The 22,342-nt window shown below is 35.9% G+C and overlaps 1 protein-coding gene and 1 pseudogene across 2 annotated transcripts; one reads left to right on the top strand and one right to left on the bottom strand.

The window, feature by feature from the left end:
- Positions 1–904: 904 nt before the first annotated feature.
- CUNH8orf89 (chromosome unknown C8orf89 homolog) lies at positions 905–21,510 on the top strand. The gene is made up of 6 exons (XM_035011343.1): positions 905–1,523; positions 11,605–11,771; positions 13,766–13,919; positions 15,887–15,982; positions 16,945–17,000; positions 21,320–21,510. Exons 1-6 carry the CDS (start codon positions 1,465–1,467, stop codon positions 21,457–21,459), a joined length of 672 nt encoding a protein of 223 aa, XP_034867234.1. The 5' UTR covers positions 905–1,464; the 3' UTR covers positions 21,460–21,510.
- LOC118014923 lies at positions 6,532–7,245 on the bottom strand (annotated as a pseudogene). The gene has a single exon (XR_004680420.1). The product of XR_004680420.1 is annotated as a peptidyl-prolyl cis-trans isomerase A-like (transcript).
- Positions 21,511–22,342: the final 832 nt, after the last annotated feature.

The raw sequence follows: 22,342 nt of genomic DNA, 5'->3' as shown, positions 1-22,342 counted from the left end.
ATCACGGGGAGGTAGGCATTTCTTAGGAACACTGTATTCTCTGGAGGAGCAAGAATTTTAGTAAACATTTAGCCTACTGACCGTCACAGTCAATTTCTACTTGTGAAAACCCATGGGACTTGGCTTGAACATCTGTCGCTGAAAAACAAAAGCAAAACTCCTACTTCCCCCATCTGGCTAGGTTAGCAAACCCTCTGTTATACACAGAATTAAAACATACCTTTATCACTAATATTTATCATAATGAACTCTAATTATTTGTTTACTTTGTTCCCCCCCAACATACTGTACGCTTTTGCATCTTCATCATTTTTGTATTTCAGCTCCTAGCACAATGATCTGCATTATGGATAAATAAATAACTAGCTTTCTCAATGAATCCACAACCTGTCTTTCTGTTCACTTGATAACTATTTTGCTTTAAACAAAGCTAAAAATAAAGATAATCTTACCAACTGCTCTTTGATGTTTGGGTTATTTTCAGCCTTTTTTCTTTTCTATTATAAAAAAATACAGGATTTGACATCCCTGAAGATAAATAATTGTATGTATCAATGATTATTCCTTTGGGATAAATTCCTGGAAGTGGACTTGCTGGGTCAAAAGTATATAAAATTATTAGGACATATATATTGCCAAATTGCTTTCTGGACATATGATACTGATATATACACTGAAACCTTATTATGAGAGTGCCTATTTTCCTTGAACCTCATCTTACATTGTCTAGTATTAAAGAAAAATCCTTGCCATTTTGATTGGCAAAATCATAGCTCATTATATTATTTTGCTTTTATTTGAGAACTAGTGAGGATGAACTTTTATTGGTCATTTGTTTTTTTTTTCTGGAATGAATTATCTGTCCTTTAATAAATACATTTTTCTATAGGGTTCATTCTCTTTTTTATTTTTAAGTATCTTTATATATAAAAGGAATTAAAAGCATCAGTTTTTTATGTCCTCATTTGAAAAGTTATGGGAACTTCTGGATGGTGTGGCAGAAGAAGCTGACATGGATGGGACTCCATTCTACTTTGGTATATTTCATATGCCGGATAAAATATAATAAGATAATTTATGGAAATGTGGCTGAGCTAGGGACCAAGAGAAGGAAATCCCCAGGTGCCAGAAATGAAGGAACATTCACATAGGAAGCCACTGTTGAGCATCTGCCGAAAGCTGGAAGTCACAAAGGCGTACTGTTTCCAGTTACTATGACTGCATCACAAATTTCTCCAAAACTTAGTCGTGGCAAACAACCATTTATTGTGCTCTGTGGGTCAGGAATTCGGACAGTGCACAGCAAGGACAGCTTGGCTCTGCTTCATGATGTCTGGGGCCTTGGATGGAAGAATCACAAGCTTGGGGCTGGAATCACCTGCAGGCTCATTCATTCCCATGTCTGGTGGTTGATGCTGGCTGTGGACTGAGACCTTAGCTGTGGATGTCAGCTGGATCCTTTGTATGGGGTGGCTTCTTCCTTTCACCCGGCTTCCTCACAAAATGGTGGCTGGATTTCATAGGTGAGTATCCCAAGAGAGAGCCAATTGTATCGCCTTTTATGCCCTAGCCTTGGAAATCACACAGTGTCACTTCTAAGGCACTTTATTTACTCAGGAAGTTAGTTTCAGGGAGAGGGAACACAGACCTCACTTCTTGAAGGAGTGTCAATATCACATTGAAGGAAGAACGTGTAGGAATGGATATGTATTAGTGCATCCTTCTTTGAAAAATACAACCTGCTACAGACACTGAGGTGATAATAGAAAAATATGCCCCCATTGGCCTGAGGAGACTGCAAGGAAGCTTGCCATCCACTTGGACTATGGCAGGAAAAGGGTTAGCTGTTAAACCCGGCACATAGACTCTGCACAGCTTCATACACATACAGCTCAAGTCTGGGGTCTGAATTCACATGACTGCATGCTTTGGGGACCACCATCCAAGAAACTGACATACCAACTGCTCTGGCACCTCCAAAACCCAGGGCCAAGCAGAGACCAATAGAAAAGTCCGTATAGCAAAGTTTCCAGAGCTCAGGGAGTACTGGACTCCCATAGGTAGCAATCTCTCTGAAGATGAGCTCACAGTCAAAGTGTACAAATTATATGAGGAAATGAACACAAAGAAGACTTGGCAGATGCAGTGAGTGGGGGATGAGTACCACAAAAATGAATAGAACATCATGGGAAAATATTTAAATTTGTACTATGCAAGGAGATGAAGGGTATGGAAAGCAAAAGGCAAGAACAGGTCAGTATGAAGAAAAACAGGAGAGTTCTAGGGGTGCACCTTTCCCCCGAAAGGAAAAGAGGAAGAGAGGAAAAGGCATTGAGTCAAGCTGTACCTCTCGTACCTAGCCATTAGCTGATTCTTGGCCTAGGGTAATAATCATGATGATTATAATAATAGCAGCCATCATTTGTCTCTGTGTGTAAAGCTACCTTACTGCAGTCTGAACTGAAGATTCTTGTTTGAGAATTAAAGCAGCATACTAGGCATTTAGCTAGATGTTTGTCTTAAATCACCTTCAAACTTCATAATAACTCTGTAAGACAGAGCTTATTAGTTCCCTAGGTAGGGAGACTGAGGCACAGAAAGGTTAACAAGAAAATAAATATTTTGTCCCACCCAGGAACGGGCGACAGGAAAGGGGAAGTAACAAAGGGCTCTGGGATATATAGGTGGATGGGATGTATTGTAGGTGCCATTGCTCCTATATTTCTTCATTTCTCAATTCACAGCCTGGGGTTTCTTAACTTAGGGACTGCTTCCATGTAATTCTTCCTGTGAATTGAATATATAAACACAAACTGGCAAATTGGCTGCTTATGAATTTTAGGATATGGGAAGTCCCCTATTGTCCAGATGGGAAATTTGTCTATAGCTTTTAAAATTGTTTTTCCTAATATTTTACATGCTTAGTTTTAATTTTGTTAGAGCTCAATTTTAATACTTCTTTAATCACTTTCCTTTGTCCATTTCTCCTTTCCATTAAGAGAGTTTGATAAATTAATACTCTTGTTGTTCCTTGTTGTATAACATTAGAGGCAAACCATTTAATAACCCTGCTAGACCTTAGTTGTTTAATTAAAAAATTCAGAGATCAGTTCTCTTACAGGCCTATAAACCAGCAATTTCTGTTGTACTCAGGCATGAAAACAACATTAATCTCCTTGGCCATCTCCATCAGAGCTCTTGGGTGACCAGGTGCATTTTCAACGAGCAGTCATATTTTGAAAGGAATCTTTTTCCTGAGCAGTAGGTCTCAACAGTGGGCTTAAAATATTCAGTAAACCATGTTATACACAGGTGTGCTGTCATCCAGGCTTTGTTGTTTCACTTACAGAGCACAGGCAGAGTGGATTTTAGCATAAATCTGAAGGGCTCTAGGATTTGGGGGATGGTCAATGAGCATTGGCTTCCAATGAAAGTCACCAGCTGCATTAGTCCCTGATAACGGAGTCAGCCTGTCCTTTGAAGCTTTGAAGCCAGGCACTGATTTCTCTTCTCACCTCATCTAGTCCTAGATGGCATCTTCTCCCAGTAGAAGACTGTTTCATCTCCACTGAAGATCTGTTGTTTAGTGTAGCCACCCTCGTTAATTACCTTAGCTGGATCTTCTGGAGAACTTAACTGCAGTTTGTATATCAGCACTTGCTGCTTCACCTTGCACTTTCATGTTGCGGTGATGGCTTCTTTCCTTAGCGCTCACGAACCAGCCTCTGCCAGCTTTCGGCTTTTCTTCTGCAGCTTCCTCACCTCCCTCAGCCTTCATAGAATTGAAGAGAGTCAAGGCCTTGCTCTATATTTGGCTTAAGGGACTATTGTGGCTGGTTTGATCTTCTATCCAGACCTCTCAGACTTTCTCCATGTCAGCAATAAGACTATTTCACTTTCTTACCATAAGTGTGTTCACTGGATTAGCACTCTTAATTTCCTTCAGGAACTTCCCCTTGCATTTAAACTTGGCTGTTTGGCACACAAGGACTAGCTTTCAACCTGTCTCAGCTTTTGACTTGCCTTCCTTACTAAGTGTAATCATTTCTAATGAAAGACATGTGACTCTTCACTTGAAAAATTAGAGGCCATTGTAGGGTTATTAATTGGCTTAATTTTGGTATTGTTGTGTCTCAGGGAATAGAGAGGCCCGGGGAGAGGGAGAGGGGTGGAGGAACAGCTGGTCAGTGGAGCAGTGAGAATACACACAACACTTACTGATTAAGTTCGCTATCTTATATGGGCACGCTTCATTGCACATCAAAACAGTTACAGTAGTAACATCACAGACTACTGATCACAGATCACCATGACAAATATGACAAAGAAAAAGTTTGAAATGTTGCAAGAATTAGCAAAATGTGACAGATGTGAAATGAACAAATGCTGTCAGAAAAATTGCACTAAGAGACTTGCTCCACGCAGGGTTGCCACAAACCTTCAATTTGTAAAAAAACAAAAAACCCAAAAAAACACACAAAGAAATCCTCAAACCACCCCCCCAAGCCACCAACAACAAAACAATTATCTGTGAAGTGCAATAAAGCAAAGCACAGTAAAACAAGGTATGCCTGTACATATATATATATATATATACATATATATATATTTAATATATTTCAATTCATTGCAGTTAATGTTTTTATTAATGTTTATAACTCTCATTATTGGTCAGCTTGGAGCCTTTTTAAGTTGATGACTACCATGGTTATAGTCTTCATTGATAGATTACTAGATCTCTGGAATGACAAAATGTTCTAGGCTCATCTTGGACATTTCCTTCGACAGACCTGGAATCAGCTATTTCTGGTTGGTTTTTGTGGTTTTCTTTTTCTTTCTTTCTTTTTTTTTAACTTTAGTTATTAGGTTTAGTAAACAGAGCTAGGAAACACTTTTTTTGGGGGGGGGGTCTTTTTTCTTTTTTAGATGAAAGTCTTATACTTCCAATTCATCGTTAGGACTTCAAAGTCTTTGTTTACTCTTTATTGCTGTGAAATCTGTATCTTTTTCTCTCTCAGTGAAAACTCTGGTTCCATCAATGCCAGTACGAATGTTCATTTACTCAATCAGCTATCTTGAACTATAGATAGTATGTGTTCAGGGCAATGGAGCAGTAGAGTAGAGAAGTAGGTGGGGTCTCTGATAGCTTAGAACCAGACTTGAGATGTCTGGCCAGGCTTTTATTTGAGGGCAAATCTTGTTTAAGCACATATTTTGGATTTTCTGTCCTTTGAAGCCCAAATAATACAGGGAAGTACCAGGGATTTCCAATTTTTAAATGATTAGTATATGGTAAATGCATTTAATACCAAAATCTTACTGAATTTATTATTGTCTTTGATACAGAAGGCTTTTCAGAATATTTTTCTCCCTCAAATATTACCCAGAATATCAATAGTTATTATTGTGCTGTAGAATTGTGTAGGTCTCAATTGTTGTATATTATCCTTTTTTTGATTTTAGAAATTGGTTTTAAGAGAGTGAATAAATTTTTATCCCACTTATTTAAGTGGAATTTAAAAAATTACCTCCAACACATATTTTATTTAGGCTATGATGTAGTGTTATGTATTGAATTTTGCCCCCCCCCCCAATTAATACATTGAAGTCCTAACCCCAACCTCAGAATGTGACCTTACTTGGAGGTAATCGAGTTAATATGAGGTCATTAGAGTGGACCTTAACCTAATTTGACCAGTGGCAAATTAAGTAAAATACATAATTATTCTTCTGTGTCCATGTTTAGAATAAAAGTAATGGCTATCATGAGGACATATTTATTTCCCATGGGACATAGAAACTATCTTTTTTTTTTAGGCACATGCATATTATCATGGTAATAATTTTTAAAATTTTAATTTTTTTTGTGGCAAGAGCACTTACCATGAGATTTACCCTCTTAACATATGTTTAGGTGTACAATCCAGTATTGTTGTCTATAGGTACAATGTTGAAGAACAGATCTCTAGAACTTGTCTTGAAACTTTATACTCACTAATTAGCAACTCCCTGTTTCCTCCTCCCTCCAGCCCCTGGAAACCACCATTTTATGCTTCTATGAGTTTGACTGTTTTGGATACCTCATATAAGTGGAATCTTCAGTATTTGTCCTTCTGTGATTGGCTTATTTCACTCAGCATAGTGTCCTCAAGGTGCATCCATGTCATTACATATTTCAGGATTGTGTTCTTTTTCTATAGATGATTAATATCTCACTGTATATCTATACCACATTTTCTTTATTCATTCATCTGTTGATGGACATTTAGATTATTTTCACATCTTGGCCATCATGAAAAGTGCCACAGTGAATATGGGTGTGCTGGTATCTTTTCGAGATTCTGATTTCAGTTCTTTTGGATAAATACCCAGAAGTGGGATTGCTGGATCATATGGTAGTTCTATTTTTACTTTTTTGAGGAACCTCCATACTTTTTTCCATAGTGCTGCACCATTTTGTATTTCCACCAATAGTGTACAAGAGTTCCAGTTTCTCTACCCTCATCAACACTTGTCTTTTTTTTGTGTGTGTGTGGTTTAGGTTTTATTTCATCATCATAAACTGAACTCTGCAATCCAGCTAGACCTGGGGATAAAGAACCTTGGAGCCCACAGAACTGCAGCAAGAGCACAGAGATTCTGGGGTATTTCGAGCAGGTGGGGGTAGAGGGGCGCTTTCCCGAGCTACAGAAGGAATGGTCTGGTAGTTAAGATAAAACACAAGTCAGATTTATTAGATCTGTCCACAGTCAGCAATGGTGATCTTCTTGCTGGTCTTGCCATTCCTGGACCCAAAGCACTCCAAGGCCTCCACGATGTTCATGCCTTCTTTGACCTTGCCGAAGACCACATGCTTGCCATCCAACCACTCGGTCTTGGCAGTGCAGATGAAGAACTGGGAACCATTCGTGTTGGGTCCAGCATTGGCCAGGGACAGGATGCCAGGACCCATGTGCTTCAGGATGAAATTCTCATCATCAAACTTCTCCCCATAGATGGACTTGCCTCCAGTGCCCTTATGGCATGTGAAGTACCCCCCGCCCCGGCACATAAATCCTGGAATATTCCTGTGAAATCAGGAAACTTTATAACCAAATCCTTTCTCCCCAGTGCTCAGGGCAGGAAGTTCTCTGCTGTCTTTGGAACTTTGTCTGCAAACAGCTCGAAGGAGACGCGGCCCAAGGGCTTGCCGTCCACAGTGATGTCGAAGAACACGGTGGGATTGACCATGGCTGGGCATTGTGGGCAGCTCCAGGGCAGCCGCGTCTGCCCAACACTTGTCTTTTAAAAAAAATTTTATAAGAGCCATCATAACAGGTGTGAGGTGATATCTCACTGTGGTTTTGATTTGCATTGCCCCAATGGTTAATGACATTGAACATCTTTTTAAAAAATTTTTATTTAAATTCTAGTTAAACATATAGTGCAATAATTGGTTTTAGGAGTAGAATTCGGTGATTCATCACTTACATACAACACCCAGTGCTCATTACTTCAAGTGCCCTCCTTAATACCCATCACCCATCTAGCCCACCCCCCACCCACTTCCCTCCATCACCCCAGTTTGTTCTCTATCATTAAGAATCTCTTATGGGTTGTTTCCCTCTCTCTTTTTACTCTCCCCCCATGTTCATCTATTTCATTTCTTAAATTCCACAAATGAGTGAAATCATATGGTATTTGTCTTTCTTTGACTTATTTCACTTAGCATAATACACTTTAGCTCCATTCACATTGTTACAAATGGCAAGATTTCATTCTTTTTGATATATTATAATATATTCCATTATATATATATATTCTCTCTATATATATATATACACTATCTATCTATCTATCTATCTATCTATCTATCTATCTACATCACATCTTCTTTATCCATTCATCAGTTGATGGACATTTGGGCTCTTTCCATAGTTTGGCTATCGTTGATAATGCTGCTATAAACATCGGGGTGCATGTACCCTTTTGAATCTGTATTTTGTATCTTTTGGGTAAATACCTAGTAGTAAAATTGCTGGAGCATAGGGTAGTTTTATTTTTAACTTTTTGAGGAACCTCCATACTGTTTTCCAAAGTGGCTGCCCCAGTTTGCATTCCCACCAACAGTGCAAGAGGTTTCCCCTTTCTCCACATCCTTGCCAACACCTGTTGTTTCTTTTGTTAATTTTAGCCATTCTGACAGTTGTGAGGTGGCATCTCATCATGGTTTTGGTTTGTATTTCCTGATGATGAGTGATGTTGAGCATCTTTTCAGGTGTCTGTTAGCCATCTGGATGTCTTCTTTGGAAAAGTGCCTATTCATGTCTTCTGCCCATTTCTTACCCAGATTATTTGTTTTTTGGGTGTTGAGTTTGATAAGTTCTTTATAGATTTTGGTTACTAGCCCTTTTTCAGATAAGTCATTTGCAAATATCTTCTCCCATTCCATAAGTTGCCTTTTAGTTTTGTTGATTGTTTCCTTCACTGTGCAAAAGCTTTTTATCTTGATGAAATCCCAATAGTTCATTTTTGCTTTTGTTTTCTTTGCCTCTGGTGGTGTGTCTAGTCAGTTAGAAGTAGACTTACTAGTCTAGTAAGAAGTTGAAGAAAAGTTAATACCTATTCTTCTCAAACTATTCCAAAAAGATAGAAATGGAAGGAAAACTTCCAAACTCCTTCTACAAGGCCAGCATTACTTTGATTCCAAAACCAGACAAAGACCCCACTAAAAAGGAGAACCACAGGCCAATATCCCTGATGAACATGGATGCAAAAATTCTCAAGAATATACTAGCAAATTGAATCCAACAATACATTAAAAGAATTCTTCACCACGACCAAGTGGGATTTATTCCTGGGCTGCAGGGTTGGTTCAGTATTCACAAATCAATCAACATGATACACCACATTAATAAAAGAAAAGGTAAGAACCCTATGATCCTCTCAATACATGCAGAGAAAGCATTTGACAAAATACAGCATCCATTCTTGATAAAAACCCTCAGCAAAGTAGGGATAGATGGAGTATACCAATAATGAAGCAGCAGAAAAAGAAATCAAGGAATCAATCCCATTTGTAATTGCACCAAAAATAATAAGATACCTGGGAATAAACCTAACCAAAGAGGTAAAAGATTTATACTGTAAAAACTATAGAACACTTATGAAAGAAATTGAAGAGGACACAAAGAAATGGAAAAACATTCCATACTCATGGATTGGAAGAACAAACATCGTCAAAATGTCTATACTACCCAAAACAATCTACACATTTAAAGCAATCTCTATCAAAATACCGTGAGCATTTTTCACAGAGCTAGAACAAACAATCCTAAAATTTGTATGGAACCATAAAAGACCCTGAATAGCCAAAGCAACCTTGAAAAAGAAATGCAAAGCTGGAGGCTTCACAATTCTGGACTTCAAGCTAAATTACAAAGCTGTAGTCATCAAGACAATATAGTACTGACACAAAAACAGACGCATAGATCAATGGAACAGAATAGAAAACCCAGAAATGAACCCACAACTATATGGTCAACTAACCTTCAACAAAGCAGGAAAGAATATCCAATGGAAAAGAGACAGTCTCTTCAACAAATGATGTTGGGAAAACTGGAGAGCAACATACAGAAGAATGAAACTGGACCACTTTCTTACACAAAAAGAAATTCAAAATGGATGAAAGACCTAAGTGTGAGACAGGAAACCTCAAAATCCTAGAGGAGAACACAGGCCTCTTTGACCTTGGCCAGAGTATCTTTTCATATACCTGTTGGCCATTTGTATGTCTTCTTTGGAGAAATGTCTATTCAAGTCTTTAAGCCTATTTTTAAACCAGGTTATTACGGTTTGTTTGTTTTGTTTTGTTTTGTTGTTGTTTTGTTTTTTGCTTTGGAGTTATATATTTTGGATATTAACCCCTTATCAGATATATGATTTGCAAATATTTTTCCTAGCCTATAGGTTTCCTTTTCACTCTGTTGATTGTTTTCTTTGCTGTGCAGAAGCTCTTTAGTTTGATGCAGGTCCCACTTGTCTATTTTTGCTTTTGTTTCCTGTGCTGTTGGTATCATATCCATAAAATCATCGCAAGACCAATGTCATGAAGCTTTTCCCCTATGTTTTCTTATAGGAGTTTTAACTTTTAGGTCTTAGGTTTAAGTCTTTCATCCATTTTGAGTTGATTTTTGTGTGGTGTAAGATAGGGTTCAGTTTCATTCTTTCACATCTGGATATCTAGTTTTTCCAATGCTATTTGTTAAAGAGACTATCCTTCCCCTATTGTGTTCTCCTTGGCATCCTTGTCAAAGGTCAGTTGACTGTGTATATGTCTATTTATTTCTGGATTCTATTCTTCCAGTTGTTTATGTGTCTGTTTTTATACCATTATCATATTGTTTTGGTTACCTTAGCTTTGTGATGTATTTTGAAATTAGCAAGTTTGTTGCCTTCCAGCTTTGATCTTCTTTGTCAAGATTGTTTTGGCTATCTGGGGTCCTTTGTGAATCCATATGAATTTTTGAAATTTTTTTACTATTTCTGTAAAAAAAAATGCCATTGGGATTTCAGTTGCATTGAGTCTGTAGATCATTTTTGGTAGTATGGTTATTTTGACAAAATTAAGTTTTCTAATTTGTGAACATGGGCTATCTTTCCATTTGTGTCTTCTTTAATTTTTCATTGTGTTTTTCAGTGTATAAGTTTTTCACTGCTTAGTTAAGTTTATTCCTAAGTATTTCATTCTTTCTGATGCTATTGTAAATTGGATTGCTTTCCTAATTTCCCTTTCAGGTAGTTTATTGTTAGTGTATAAAAGTGCAAGTGATTTTTTGGAGTCTGTAGGATTTTCCACATATTTAAGATCATGACATTTGTAAACAGGGACAGTTTTACTGCTGCTTTTCCAGTCTGGACTCCTTTTCTTTCCTAATTGCTCTGGCTAGGACTTATAGTTGAATAGAAGTGGTAAGAGTGGTCATCCTTGCCTTATTCCTTATCTTAAAGGGAAAACTTTTGATTCTTTACCATTGAGTATGACGTTAACTGTGGGATTTACATGCCTTTATTATGTTGAGATAATTTCTCTCTATTCCTAGTTTGCTGAGAGTTTTTATCATGAAAGAGTGTTGAATTTTATCAAATGCTTTTTCTGCATCTATTGAGATGATCATGTGACTTTTTAATCCTTTATTCTGTTAAAGTGGTATATCACATTAATTTTTGTGTGTTGAGCTAACCTTTCATCCCAGAGATAAGTCCCACTTGGTCATTGTGTGCAACGGTAATATATTTGAGAGAATCCTAAACATTTTCTTGTCTTGTGCACCATAACTTGCTGTTGGACTTTAATTTTTTTTTTTATATTCCTAAATATCTGTGACCAGGGATTTGAAAGAACTTATTAAAATATTTAAAAGAAAAAACTCTTACTACCAATTTTAGCTCTATTATTAACGGCCTCTTACTTTAAAATCCCAAGAATATGTATTTACATGTTGTAAGTGAACTTTCCATGTAAGCCTATGTTAGTATTTAATCTATATGATGGAAAACAAATTAGAAAAAATATCTATCTCTGAAATACTTTTTTTTTCATTTTGTGTCCTGAATCTGAAGCAGCATCTCACTTTCATCAGCACTGTTGAAAGAAGAAGAAAAAATGCCAGTCCTCTCTCCTGAAATCAAATTTGCTACTTCTAACGTCACCAGAAATTCCCTTGACAGTTGTTTTCTTTTTGAGAGTAGTTGGAGGAAAGCAGTTTTAGAAACACAAAAGATGAAGAAAGGTAACTTCATTTTTACAATTATTTTACTGAAGAAAATATAGAAATAGTGCCTTAAACAAACACATGTACTTTTTTAAGCAGTCAGGAGACATCTTATAATTTCTGTAACATTTATGGAAGGATAATATCCTAAGTTTATGGAAAATAAAAATGGAAGCAAATTAAAATTAATTTACTTTAATGTAATTCTGTAGCTCATGATGGAAACAAATTTTAAAGAACTACTTCTCTTGGTATCAGTGCAGTGCTATCTCTGTTGGGTCATATTACTTTTCACAAATTGTGTTTGTTTTTAAATACCTCAAGTTGGTTTTTATGTTTTAAGAAAGCCAAATCTTTAACAGCATCTTTTTGTATTCATAATTCTAACCAAAACATTATGTGGAAAGTATCTTATATTCTACCGTTGCTCAATGAAGACTAATCTGAGGACTTTTGACATGTGTATGAATATATTAATAGCTTAATCTCAATTTATATTTCAAATTTCAAATTATAATTGTATCTCTTGTTTATGCTGAATTCTGCCTTCAGCTTTATAAATAGAGATGTAATTCTTGAAAATAGTAAAATCCAAACTCCTCAACCCATTTCATTGCTCCTGGTTTTGAGTGTGTTGCTCTATTTTTTCAACTTTTCACTAGATTCCCATTAAAGATACTCAGAAGACATAAATTTATCTGTCCTTTACCCCCAAATACAATTGCGGAAAAGAGAATTTGTATGTTTTTTGATCAGGAGAAACTTTTTTTTTTTCCAGAAGAAGAAAACTTAAAGGTTGCAAAATAGCATTTGGAGCATTTAATATAACTCCAGTCCCATTAGATACTATTTTTATTGCTGTGTTAGACTTGCTTAGTAGAGAAAGCTTAAGAGACAATTCTCTACAATTAGTTTAATGATCACCTGAACCTTTAATTTCTTAATTTGTTTTTGCCCATTTATTGCCTTCATTTTGAAGTTTTGTTTTGTTTTTAAATAATTTGATAATCTCTTTTATGTGAGGTCAGTAGGAGAAGCAATCTTGATGCTTCAATATTAGTGTTTATAGATTTGTGTGAAATTTTGCAGAGAGAAAATTATTATTATTTTTTTAAGATTTTATTTATTTACTTATTTCACAGAGAGAGAGAACAAGCAGGGGGAGCAACAGAGAGAAAAGGAGAGAGGGAGAAGCAAACTCCCAACTGAGCAGGGAGCCCAATGCGGGGCTCCATCCCAGGACCTTGGGATCATGACCTGAGCTGAAGGCAGACACTTAAGCAACTGAGCCACCCAGGCACCCCTGAGAAAATTAAAATCAATGCCTGAAATAAAATTCTTTAATGTCTCATTGCTAACTCAATAATCAAGTATTTATACCTCTTATTTACATAAAAGCAGGAAGGTAGAAAGGTTTAAAATAGCAGATAATACAAGACTCTTAAAAGTGCTTTTAAACTCTTTCAATGTGAATTTCTTTAATATTCTGGAAATTCTAATTATATAAAATAATGAGGGTGGAGGACAGTGACAACTGTGGGAGATCTGTGAAGCTGTCCTTTTTCCTTGTTCTACTTCTGAATCAGCCCCTGAATCAACTCTTCCCTACAATCCCTATGGTAGGAATTGAAAGGTATTCTCTTGGGAAAGATACTAGATAAATTACAGTAGCTTTATTTTCTTTACTTAATGACTGATTAAGTATATTGTATTATGCATTTTAGTATGTGGTAAAAGAAGTTATATACATTTCATCAAGAATTAATACCATTGGGGTACCTGGGTGTCTCAGTCGTTAGGCGTCTGCCTTCAGCTCAGGATATGATCCCGGGGTCCTGGGATCAAGTCCCGCATCGGGCTCCCTGCTCAGCAGGAAGCCTGCTTCTCCCTCTCCCACTCCCCCTGCTTGTGTTCCCTCTCTCGCTGTCTCTCTCTCTGTTGAAAAATAAATTAAAAAAAATCTTAAAAAAAAAAGAATTAATACCATTGATTATGATACTATTTTTAATTAGAATATACCACAGCATTTGGTCTAGAAGAGTTCAAAGAATGTGTCAAAATGCCGTATTTACCAGGACTGCAGAGTTGCCCAAAAAGTGTAAGTTCACCTCCACTAGAAGTTCATCCAAGACTGCTTCATGCTGCTACCGAGATGCCTCCAGTCAGGTAGACCATTGCTCTTCAGTTCTCTTGTGTTCGACACGTATCTGTAGTAATACTGCTCAAGGTAGAGGTTTTCCTGCCTAGTGAATTGAAGGCTTTCTTGCCCACTGATATTTTTTTCATAAAGGATCTCACGTTTTAATCTAGGTAGCAATTTTATTTGGTTTGACAAGTACGCCCTTTTCTCAGTTTTCGAGGGACATTGCCAGAAAGGACTTAAGGACTTCCTTTTAAAAATATTTGTTGCCCTAGTATGGATTGCCCATGAGAATATTGGAATTTTTAGCAATAAAAATAAATGAACTCTCTGCAATATTAACAGATTTCCGTATGCTGAATATAGTGCCTTGGGTTTTGTTTCTAGTCTGACTGACGTAGTGTGAGGGGAGGTTCTAAATGAGATGACAGCCTGATGAAGAATTGCGCTGACAATTGGACAAGGAGTATGTCAAAGAAAAGTCCCACTCACTTTGAATATTGGCATTTAAAACCATTATCATAATTACCTTCCTTTTTATAAATCAGACTGGCTGACATACTGTTAAAAGAAAACCCCTTTCTCCAAAGGGATCTATAAGTTAGTAAGACAGTCTCATATTCTATTTGGTGGCTGCTTTGGTTTATCTATTTATCCATCAGGGATTTATCGAATGTCCAGGACTTGTTCACTTTGCCAGCCTAAAAAAAAAGATGATTCATTTATAGTAGTCTGAGTTGCTACTCTCCTTAGGGGAAAATTGGTATTTTCATATTCCCTGAGCTTTAAAGTCAGCCAGTTACACACAGCACACAAATATAGGAGTTTTAAAATATACTTATTGAGTTTCCTACTAGTATTATTGTTCTTGTTAATTACTCTTGAAATAAGTTTTGGTCATATGAAAATACACTAAAAATGAAAAGTTGTGCATAATTTACGAAATTATGAAAATAGATAAGAACTTCGCAGAAAATTTGGAGAAAAAAGATAAACAATATTTCGATAATTTACCCATCCTAAAATATCCATTTTTATTGTTAGGTGTTCATTCTCTTCTTTTCTTCTTCATTTTTGGGGACTTTTGTTTTCACTATGATTTTAGTGTACTTACAATTTTTTATTTTGCCTTTTTAACTTATTATTACACATAGTCATTCTTTTCATGTCACTGCATCATCTTCAAACAGTCTTTACTGGTTACATTGTATCTCATTAATGGATCCATAGTTTACTTAACCACACCCTATCATTCTTAATATTATCTGAGGACAGATTTCCAAGCTGTAAAAATATAAAAAGCAAAATCACTCTTTCTTCCATGAGATTATAATGAAATAAGGCAGAATCAGGGATGGTGGAAGAGAGCGAGCGAGTTGCTAGTGGAGTAGATGGTAATAGGTACAGAGGAGGGATGGCAGGGATGTAGAAAGAACAGAGACAGTTGGGAACATGAAGTATAAAACCTACTTAAGGACAGTGACTTTCCATCCTTACGGAGACACCCTTGTCCCTAACAGTCCCCTCACCCTTGTCATTTTAATCGGGAGTCTCAGGGCTCTCTGAGGAGGGTGTAGGGATGGGTCTGGCAATGGACTTGTCTCAGTACAGATCAGGCTTGTTACCCTTCTTTCATTGCATATGCTTATCTTTAAGAAACTGGAAACCCAGAAAGCACCCCCTAAATTAGCCCAACTACCTCTTAATCTTCCTTTTGCTTCCTACTGTTTTCGCTCTATTTCAGTTTTTTGGTTTTTTTCATTTGCAATTTGGCTGTTTGTGAAATGATTCCTCGCCATTTTACATCGACTTGAGTGTGAATTTACCTAGCCAGTGAAGGATAATTTGAATATATTAAATTCATGTTATGACAAGTGTTGTTCATATACAAAGTGGAAGAGTGGTGGCTATGTGCCATAATGTTTATGAAGTGCTTGGCAAACGTAAATGTTAGTTCTTTTCCCTGTTTTTGAAACAAGTGTCTTTATTTTAGCCAGTCTAGTGAGAACATGTCGAATTGCGTGCAAGTATTTTATTCTCCTCTGCATATTGCACAGCGCCCCGTGAATGAACAGCCATGGCAAACCAGGAAAGTAACGCATTTTTGTTTGTCTTGTGTACAACCCCTTACCCCCTCTTTTCCCTCCATATGTGAATATTTATTTTTAAAATGCTGATAAAAGTTTGTTTTTTCAAATTTCTTTTTTTTTAAAGATTTTTTATTTATTTATTTGACACAGAGAGAGAGAGAGAGCCCAAGCACGGGGAGTGGCAGGCAGAGAGAGAGGGAGAAGCAGGCTCCCTGCAGAGCAGAGATCCCAGGACCCCGGGATCATGACCTGAGCCAAAGGCAGTCGCTTAACCAACTGAGCCATCCAGGCGCCCCTCAAATTTCTTTAATTATAATCATACACTTTCAGTGACTCTCAAGGCACGCTCTGGTAATATAACTATAGTAGTAATCCTAGAAGTGAAGGGCATTTAAGAGTTCCGGCTGACTTCTAAAGTTTAATATAGTTACAGGAAATTTGCAATTCTTATAGATTATCTCACCTATAGCAGGTTCGGTCAAGACATACTTCCTCTAATAGCCCACTTGTTATGTAGGTCTGTTCCAGTAGGAACAGAAGTTAATTAAGATAAAGTTCAGATTGTGGTGGTTAATAGGTAAAATGTGCACAAGTAGGCAATAGTTGATATTGGCCTATCTAGATACCCTCTTAATCTAATCTTGATTCCCTTCCTCTTAGCATTCCCTGAATCAATCTTAGAGAAAGTTAAGATAAAGATAAATATGGGAAAAGTTAGACATAACACTTACCTACAGGTAAAATTTATTAGCAAAAACTGAAATGTTGAGTTGTTCCTATCTGCTTCTGATTGGATTGGTTATGATGGAATGAGTTTACTTTAATGTTTATTTACTTTCCATGTGATGTCCTTCACCAAGTGAGTTTTGCTGAAAGCAGCTTCTTGTCTCTTATTGTATTTTTTAAATTAACGTACCCTGGGTTTATGTAAAAGTGATTTTATGATAATACGTAATTTTAGGATAAGGAAGACTAAGAAGGCCTGTACTGTGGTACCACTTCAGGAGAAACCAAAGAGTAAGTTGGCTCATTTTTTTCTCCTGCCACATGTCTTATGAGGTTGTTATTCTTTTTAACTTCCTTTCTTTCCACTGATTTAACTGCTTTGTTCTTTTTAAAGTTTCTTTTAAGCTTTGTTTATTTTATAAACGAAGTGCATGTTATGTTCACTATACACACACCTTTATTATCTCAGGACCTTGGGATAGTCCCTCATCATCTCTCATGTGGGCCATTGCATGGCCTGCATACTAGTCTTGCTTTGAGTTTCTGACCTTTGAAATTTTTGAAAGCTGTGGCAGCTTGATGCTGAGTGTAGTTCAGGAAGGAGCTTGATGGTGCCACCCTCACTGTTCAGGGTGCATGCTACCTCTATAATGGCTCGCTGCAAAACAAACACTGAACGCTATTTTCAGTTTTTACCTTTTTAAAATCAAAGTGAAAAATCTTTATTGGATTTCTTGGCAGTTAGCAAAAACAGATACTAATGTAGATCTTTCATAGAAGTAAAATGGCTTAACATGAACTTTTGAAAAGCTGGGATACCTATATTATATAGCAGTAAAAAAGGAAATCTGTTGTTTGTGACAATATGGTTAAACACACAGGGCATTATGCTTAGTGAAATAAGCCAGACAGAGAAAGACGAATGCTGCATGAGACTTTGTTCCTAATGGAATCAATCACTTATATGTGGAATCTTAAAAAAAAAAAAAAAAGTCGAACATACAGAATAGAATGGTGGTTACCAGGGTTTTGAGTGGGGCAAATGGGGAGATGTTGATACAAAATTACAGTTCTAAGATGAATAAGTTCTGGGGATCCAATGTACAGCATGGTGACTATAGTTAATAATACTGAATTGTATACTGAAATCTGCTAAGAGAGTAGGTCTCAAGTGTTCTCATCTTCCCAGATGAGAACCCAGTTACTTTCCCAGAAAAGATAACTATGTGAGGTGATGGATGTGTTAATTAACTTAATTGTGGTAATCATTTCATAATATATACGTATACCAAGTCATTGTGTTGTAAACCTTAAATATATACAACTTTTATTTGTGAAATATACTGCAATAAAGTTGGGGGAGAAATGGAAAGCAACAGATGAAAGGATTTGTAAAATGAAAGATCATTAGAAAATACCCAATTAAAGTGAAGGGAGAAAAAAGATAATATAGAAGAGAGTGTGCAAGTCATTATGTGACAAGGTAAACCTGCTTCACACATGTGTAATTCTAATTCCAGTATAAACAAGGTAGGACAGAAACAATATTTACATACTGGCTGATAAGTTCCCAATTTTGATGAAAAATACAAAGCCAACAATACAAGAAGTTCTGTGAGCCCTCAGCAGGATAGAAACAAAGAAAACCATAGCTAGGCACATCATAATAAAAAGACTAAGTTAAAAAAACACACACAAAACAAGAAAACAGAGAAAAGATATGTTACCTTCAAAGGTGCAATGGTAAGACATACAACTGACTTTTTAAGTGTAGACAATGGAAGCAAGAAGAAAGTGGAATAGCATTTTCAAGGGCTAAAAAGAGATAACTGCCAAACTTGAATTGGATACCCAGTGAAAATACCCTTAAAAGTAAAAGTGAAACAAATACATTTTCATTCAAGTAGAAGTTGAGAGAGTTTATTGTCTGCAGAGCTTCACTAAAAAATGTTAAGGAAGAAATTATACAAAAAGGAAGTACAACAACTTGGAAAACAATGAGAAGCAGTAACTGTAGTATTATGAAGTTTAAAATCTGTGTAGAAATAAAATACTTGACAATAGTAGCACACAGGTAGGATGGGGCATACGTGGAGTTAAAGTATTGTAAGATACTCGCATTATTTGAAAAATGGTAAAATAACTAATGTAAAGTAGATTGTAATGTGTCACAGAGACATGTGATAATCTGTATGGTAACCAATAAAAGAATAATAAAATAATACAAGTAGCAAGCTAATAGAGGGGAAATATAAAGTGAGAAAACACTTGATCATTTCAGAAGAGGACAAGAAAGGAGGAAAAAGGAAACATAAAACATATAGGACAAATAGAAAACAATTAGCAAGATTGAAGATTTAAAATTAAACATAACAACAATTACATTAGATATAAGCAGACTAAATATTTCAATGAAAAAACAAAGTATCAGAAAGAGAAAAATAACTGTATGTTGTTTGCAAGAGGCATACCTTAAACTTAAGGGCAAGAAAGATCAAAAGTGTGAGGTTGGAAAAATACAAATCATGCAAACATTAATAAAAGAAAGATTGTGTAGCTACACTAACATCAAACAAAACAGACAGCAAGGCAAGAATTATTATTTTAATATTGATTCAATCATTTTAATTTTAGGATTTTTCAGGCATTCTAATTCTTCAATCAATTTTGGTAAGTTATATTTTCTAAAATTTTTTGCATTTTGTCTAAATTTTCAGATATATTGGCATAAAGTTTAGTTTTTGTTTTATCTGTACTTCTATCCCTCTTCTTTTTTTTAAAGATTTTGTTTATAAGTAATCTCTACACCCAATGTGGGGCTAGAACTCACAACCCTGAGATCAAGAGTCACATGCTCTATGTGTCCCTCTTCTTTTAGTGTTATTTATTTGTGCCTTCTGCCTTTTTTTCTTAATTAATCTCCCCAGAGACTTTTCTTCTTTATTTTTATCTTCAATGAAGAACTCATCTTCTAAAAAATCTTTCTTATTGTAAATTTGTTTTCTACTTCATTGATTTCTTCTCTTTCCTGTATTATCTTTTTCTTCTATGTTCTTTGGGTTTATTATTTTCCTAATGTATATCTTATACCTAACTTATTAATTTTTAAGCCTTCTTTTCTAACATAGGAATTTGGGGTATAAACCTCTCTATGTATAACTTTTGCTGCATCACAGAAGTTTTGTAATATTTTCATTATCATTTAGTTACAAATAATTTAATGTTTATTACGATTTCTTTTTTGACTGATGAATAATCTAAAATGTGTGTATAAATTTCTAACTATTTGAGGATTTTAAATTTATCTTATTGTTAACAACTTCCAACTTAATTGTATTGGTTTGTATAAAGTTTGAAGTTTTTTGAAACTTTTTGACATTTGGTTAATATCTAGAATCCAGTTAATTTGTAGCCAGAGAGTTTTTCTAAGTATCAGGGTCATTGTACTGCTAAGAACCAGTATCCCGATTATATTCTTTCCCTCTACCCTCTGTCTTTCTCTGAACTTCCTACTTATGTTATGCACTCAAATAACAAAACAAACCAAAAATAACCACACTGGAGAATTGTAGATAGCTTTTTTTGACACTTGACTGTTTTGAAATTAAATAATATTTTAAAACAGTTTGAATCAGTACATTATTTTCAAAGTTTTATATGTTTCAAAATAGAAGTATTTATACATCTTTACATATTTAGGGCAATATGTAGTGATTGCATGGGAAGTTTGAATTTGATGAATCTGGATTCAAATCCTTTGCCCTTGGGCAAGTTTTTTAGCCCCACTAAACCTTCTTTTTATATCTGTGGTCTAAGAGAGTACTAATTGCCTACTTCATAGTGTTGTGTGGGTGAAATAAATATAAGTACTTGGCACAGAGAGATCATTTGATATATGTTATCTATTACTATTATTACTACCACTCTATAATAGAAACTTGAGTATGCTGTTCAGTTAGTGAATGATTCATTTTCCTTTACAGTTTTACTATTTTACTAAACTTAGCATTTATGAGAAATGGTATATTTGGAGAAAATAACTTGATGAACATATAAGGTATGAAACAAGTTAATTATTTTTGGAGACTGTTTCTTTTGCTTTGGAATAAATTCCACAGCCATCCCATGTTTTAAAAAGTACATTATAGATTCAGATTTAGTTTTATATAATTAAATATGAGTATTATAGGATTTTTTAGTTACATTTTAAAAAAAGATTTATTTATTAGAGAGAGAGCATGAGTGGGGGGAGAGGCAGAGGGAGAGGGAGAGAGAATCTCAAGCAGACCCCTCCTGCCCCCTGCTGAGTGGAGCCCTATGCAGGGCTCGATCCCATGACCCTGAGATCATAATCTGAACCAAATCAAGAGTCAGACGCCCAACCGACTGAGCCACCCAGGCACCCCTAGTTAAATATTTTTGAGATGACTTGACATCACAATCAGTTTAGAAAGTAAATATTTTCTATTTTTACTTCAACTAATGTGATATATCAAGAACTAGCAGTGTTTAATGGTCATTTGAGGAAGAGAGATTTTGTTTGCCCTGTATTTTAGAGAATATCATTTCAGTGTGCTTAATTTTAATAGTTGATTTCTTTTTCTTCACAGGTTCTGGCTTCAGCGATCCTCTTGCTGGAGCATCATCTCAATACTTACAGAGACTTTCCAAAATGGCCATATTGGAGTATGATACCATTCGTCAAGAAACTACTAGAAAATCCAAAAAGAGCAAGAAACGAGACCCGTGAGACTGCTGATAAGTATCACATGGTGCAGTGCTTTCTTCACTGATGTCTAAGGTTTATATATCTTTTCCTTTCTTTTTGATATGTAATATTATGTGCAATGATTTACATAAAAATGGAAATGTAAATAAGAAATAAATATTTTATGTAATATACAGAATCATTTGCATTTCTTTAACATCTACAAAAAGACATTTAAGTTATGGTTTATGGGGACATGACATGGGAGAAATTACATTCCATGAATTTTAAACATATTGATTATACCCTTTGATTCAATTTGATACATGTGTTTTGAGTGCCTATCTTTATAGTGAATGACTTTGCTAGTTGCTGCAGAGGATTCAAGACAGAGTGAATCATTATTGGGCTTAGAGATGTCCAATGAGAACACCTCCTTTTCCCTGCTTGAGTTTGAAAACAGTTGTGAGATAAGTATTCAAGCAGATAAAAATATAGCTTTGTTTGCTGGTAAAACCTGGAAGGAAAATCCTGTCTTAGATGTGTGGCAACAGTGGGCCTCCTAATCCTGAACTTCAGAATTGGACAAATGTAAACATTCAGTCATTACTGACAAGCTCACCCACCACATCAGGGCCTTTCCTGCCAAGTAGAGCAAGGCATTTCTACTGTGTGGACAGGAAGATCCCCAGAGGGGAGAGATGGAAACTTGCTCCATCTCTGTAGGGAGGAGGAAGGAAGGTCTAGGCCAAGAGGAAAACCCCTCTTTCAGAAAGCCTTGAGGAGTGGGGGACAAGCACCCATCAATACACCTCCCTGAGATATGGGAAGAAATCAAGGATACCAATGACTGATCCAGTGAAGAGTGGGATATAGGCCATAAGAGAACCACAAAGTGTTACAGAGTTTCAAAAACAGGGCAGTA

Source organism: Mirounga leonina, unplaced genomic scaffold (assembly GCF_011800145.1).
Source record: "Mirounga leonina isolate KUSES-001 unplaced genomic scaffold, KU_Mleo_1.0 Mir_165, whole genome shotgun sequence".
Taxonomy (NCBI): Eukaryota; Metazoa; Chordata; class Mammalia; order Carnivora; family Phocidae; genus Mirounga; species Mirounga leonina.
Note: the sequence above shows the minus strand (reverse complement) of the source record. Positions and strands in the feature narration are given on the sequence as shown.

What these genes read in the sequence shown, in the direction of transcription:
- CUNH8orf89 (XM_035011343.1), top strand. Translation starts at nt 1,465, where the DNA reads ATGGGGTGGCTTCTTCCTTTCACCCGGCTTCCTCACAAAATGGTGGCT. An exon ending in AACACAAAAGATGAAGAAAG is followed by an intron (nt 11,772 to 13,765) that starts GTAACTTCATTT and finishes ATTTTTAATTAG; the next exon opens with AATATACCACAGCATTTGGT. An exon ending in ACTTCAGGAGAAACCAAAGA is followed by an intron (nt 17,001 to 21,319) that starts GTAAGTTGGCTC and finishes TTTTCTTCACAG; the next exon opens with GTTCTGGCTTCAGCGATCCT.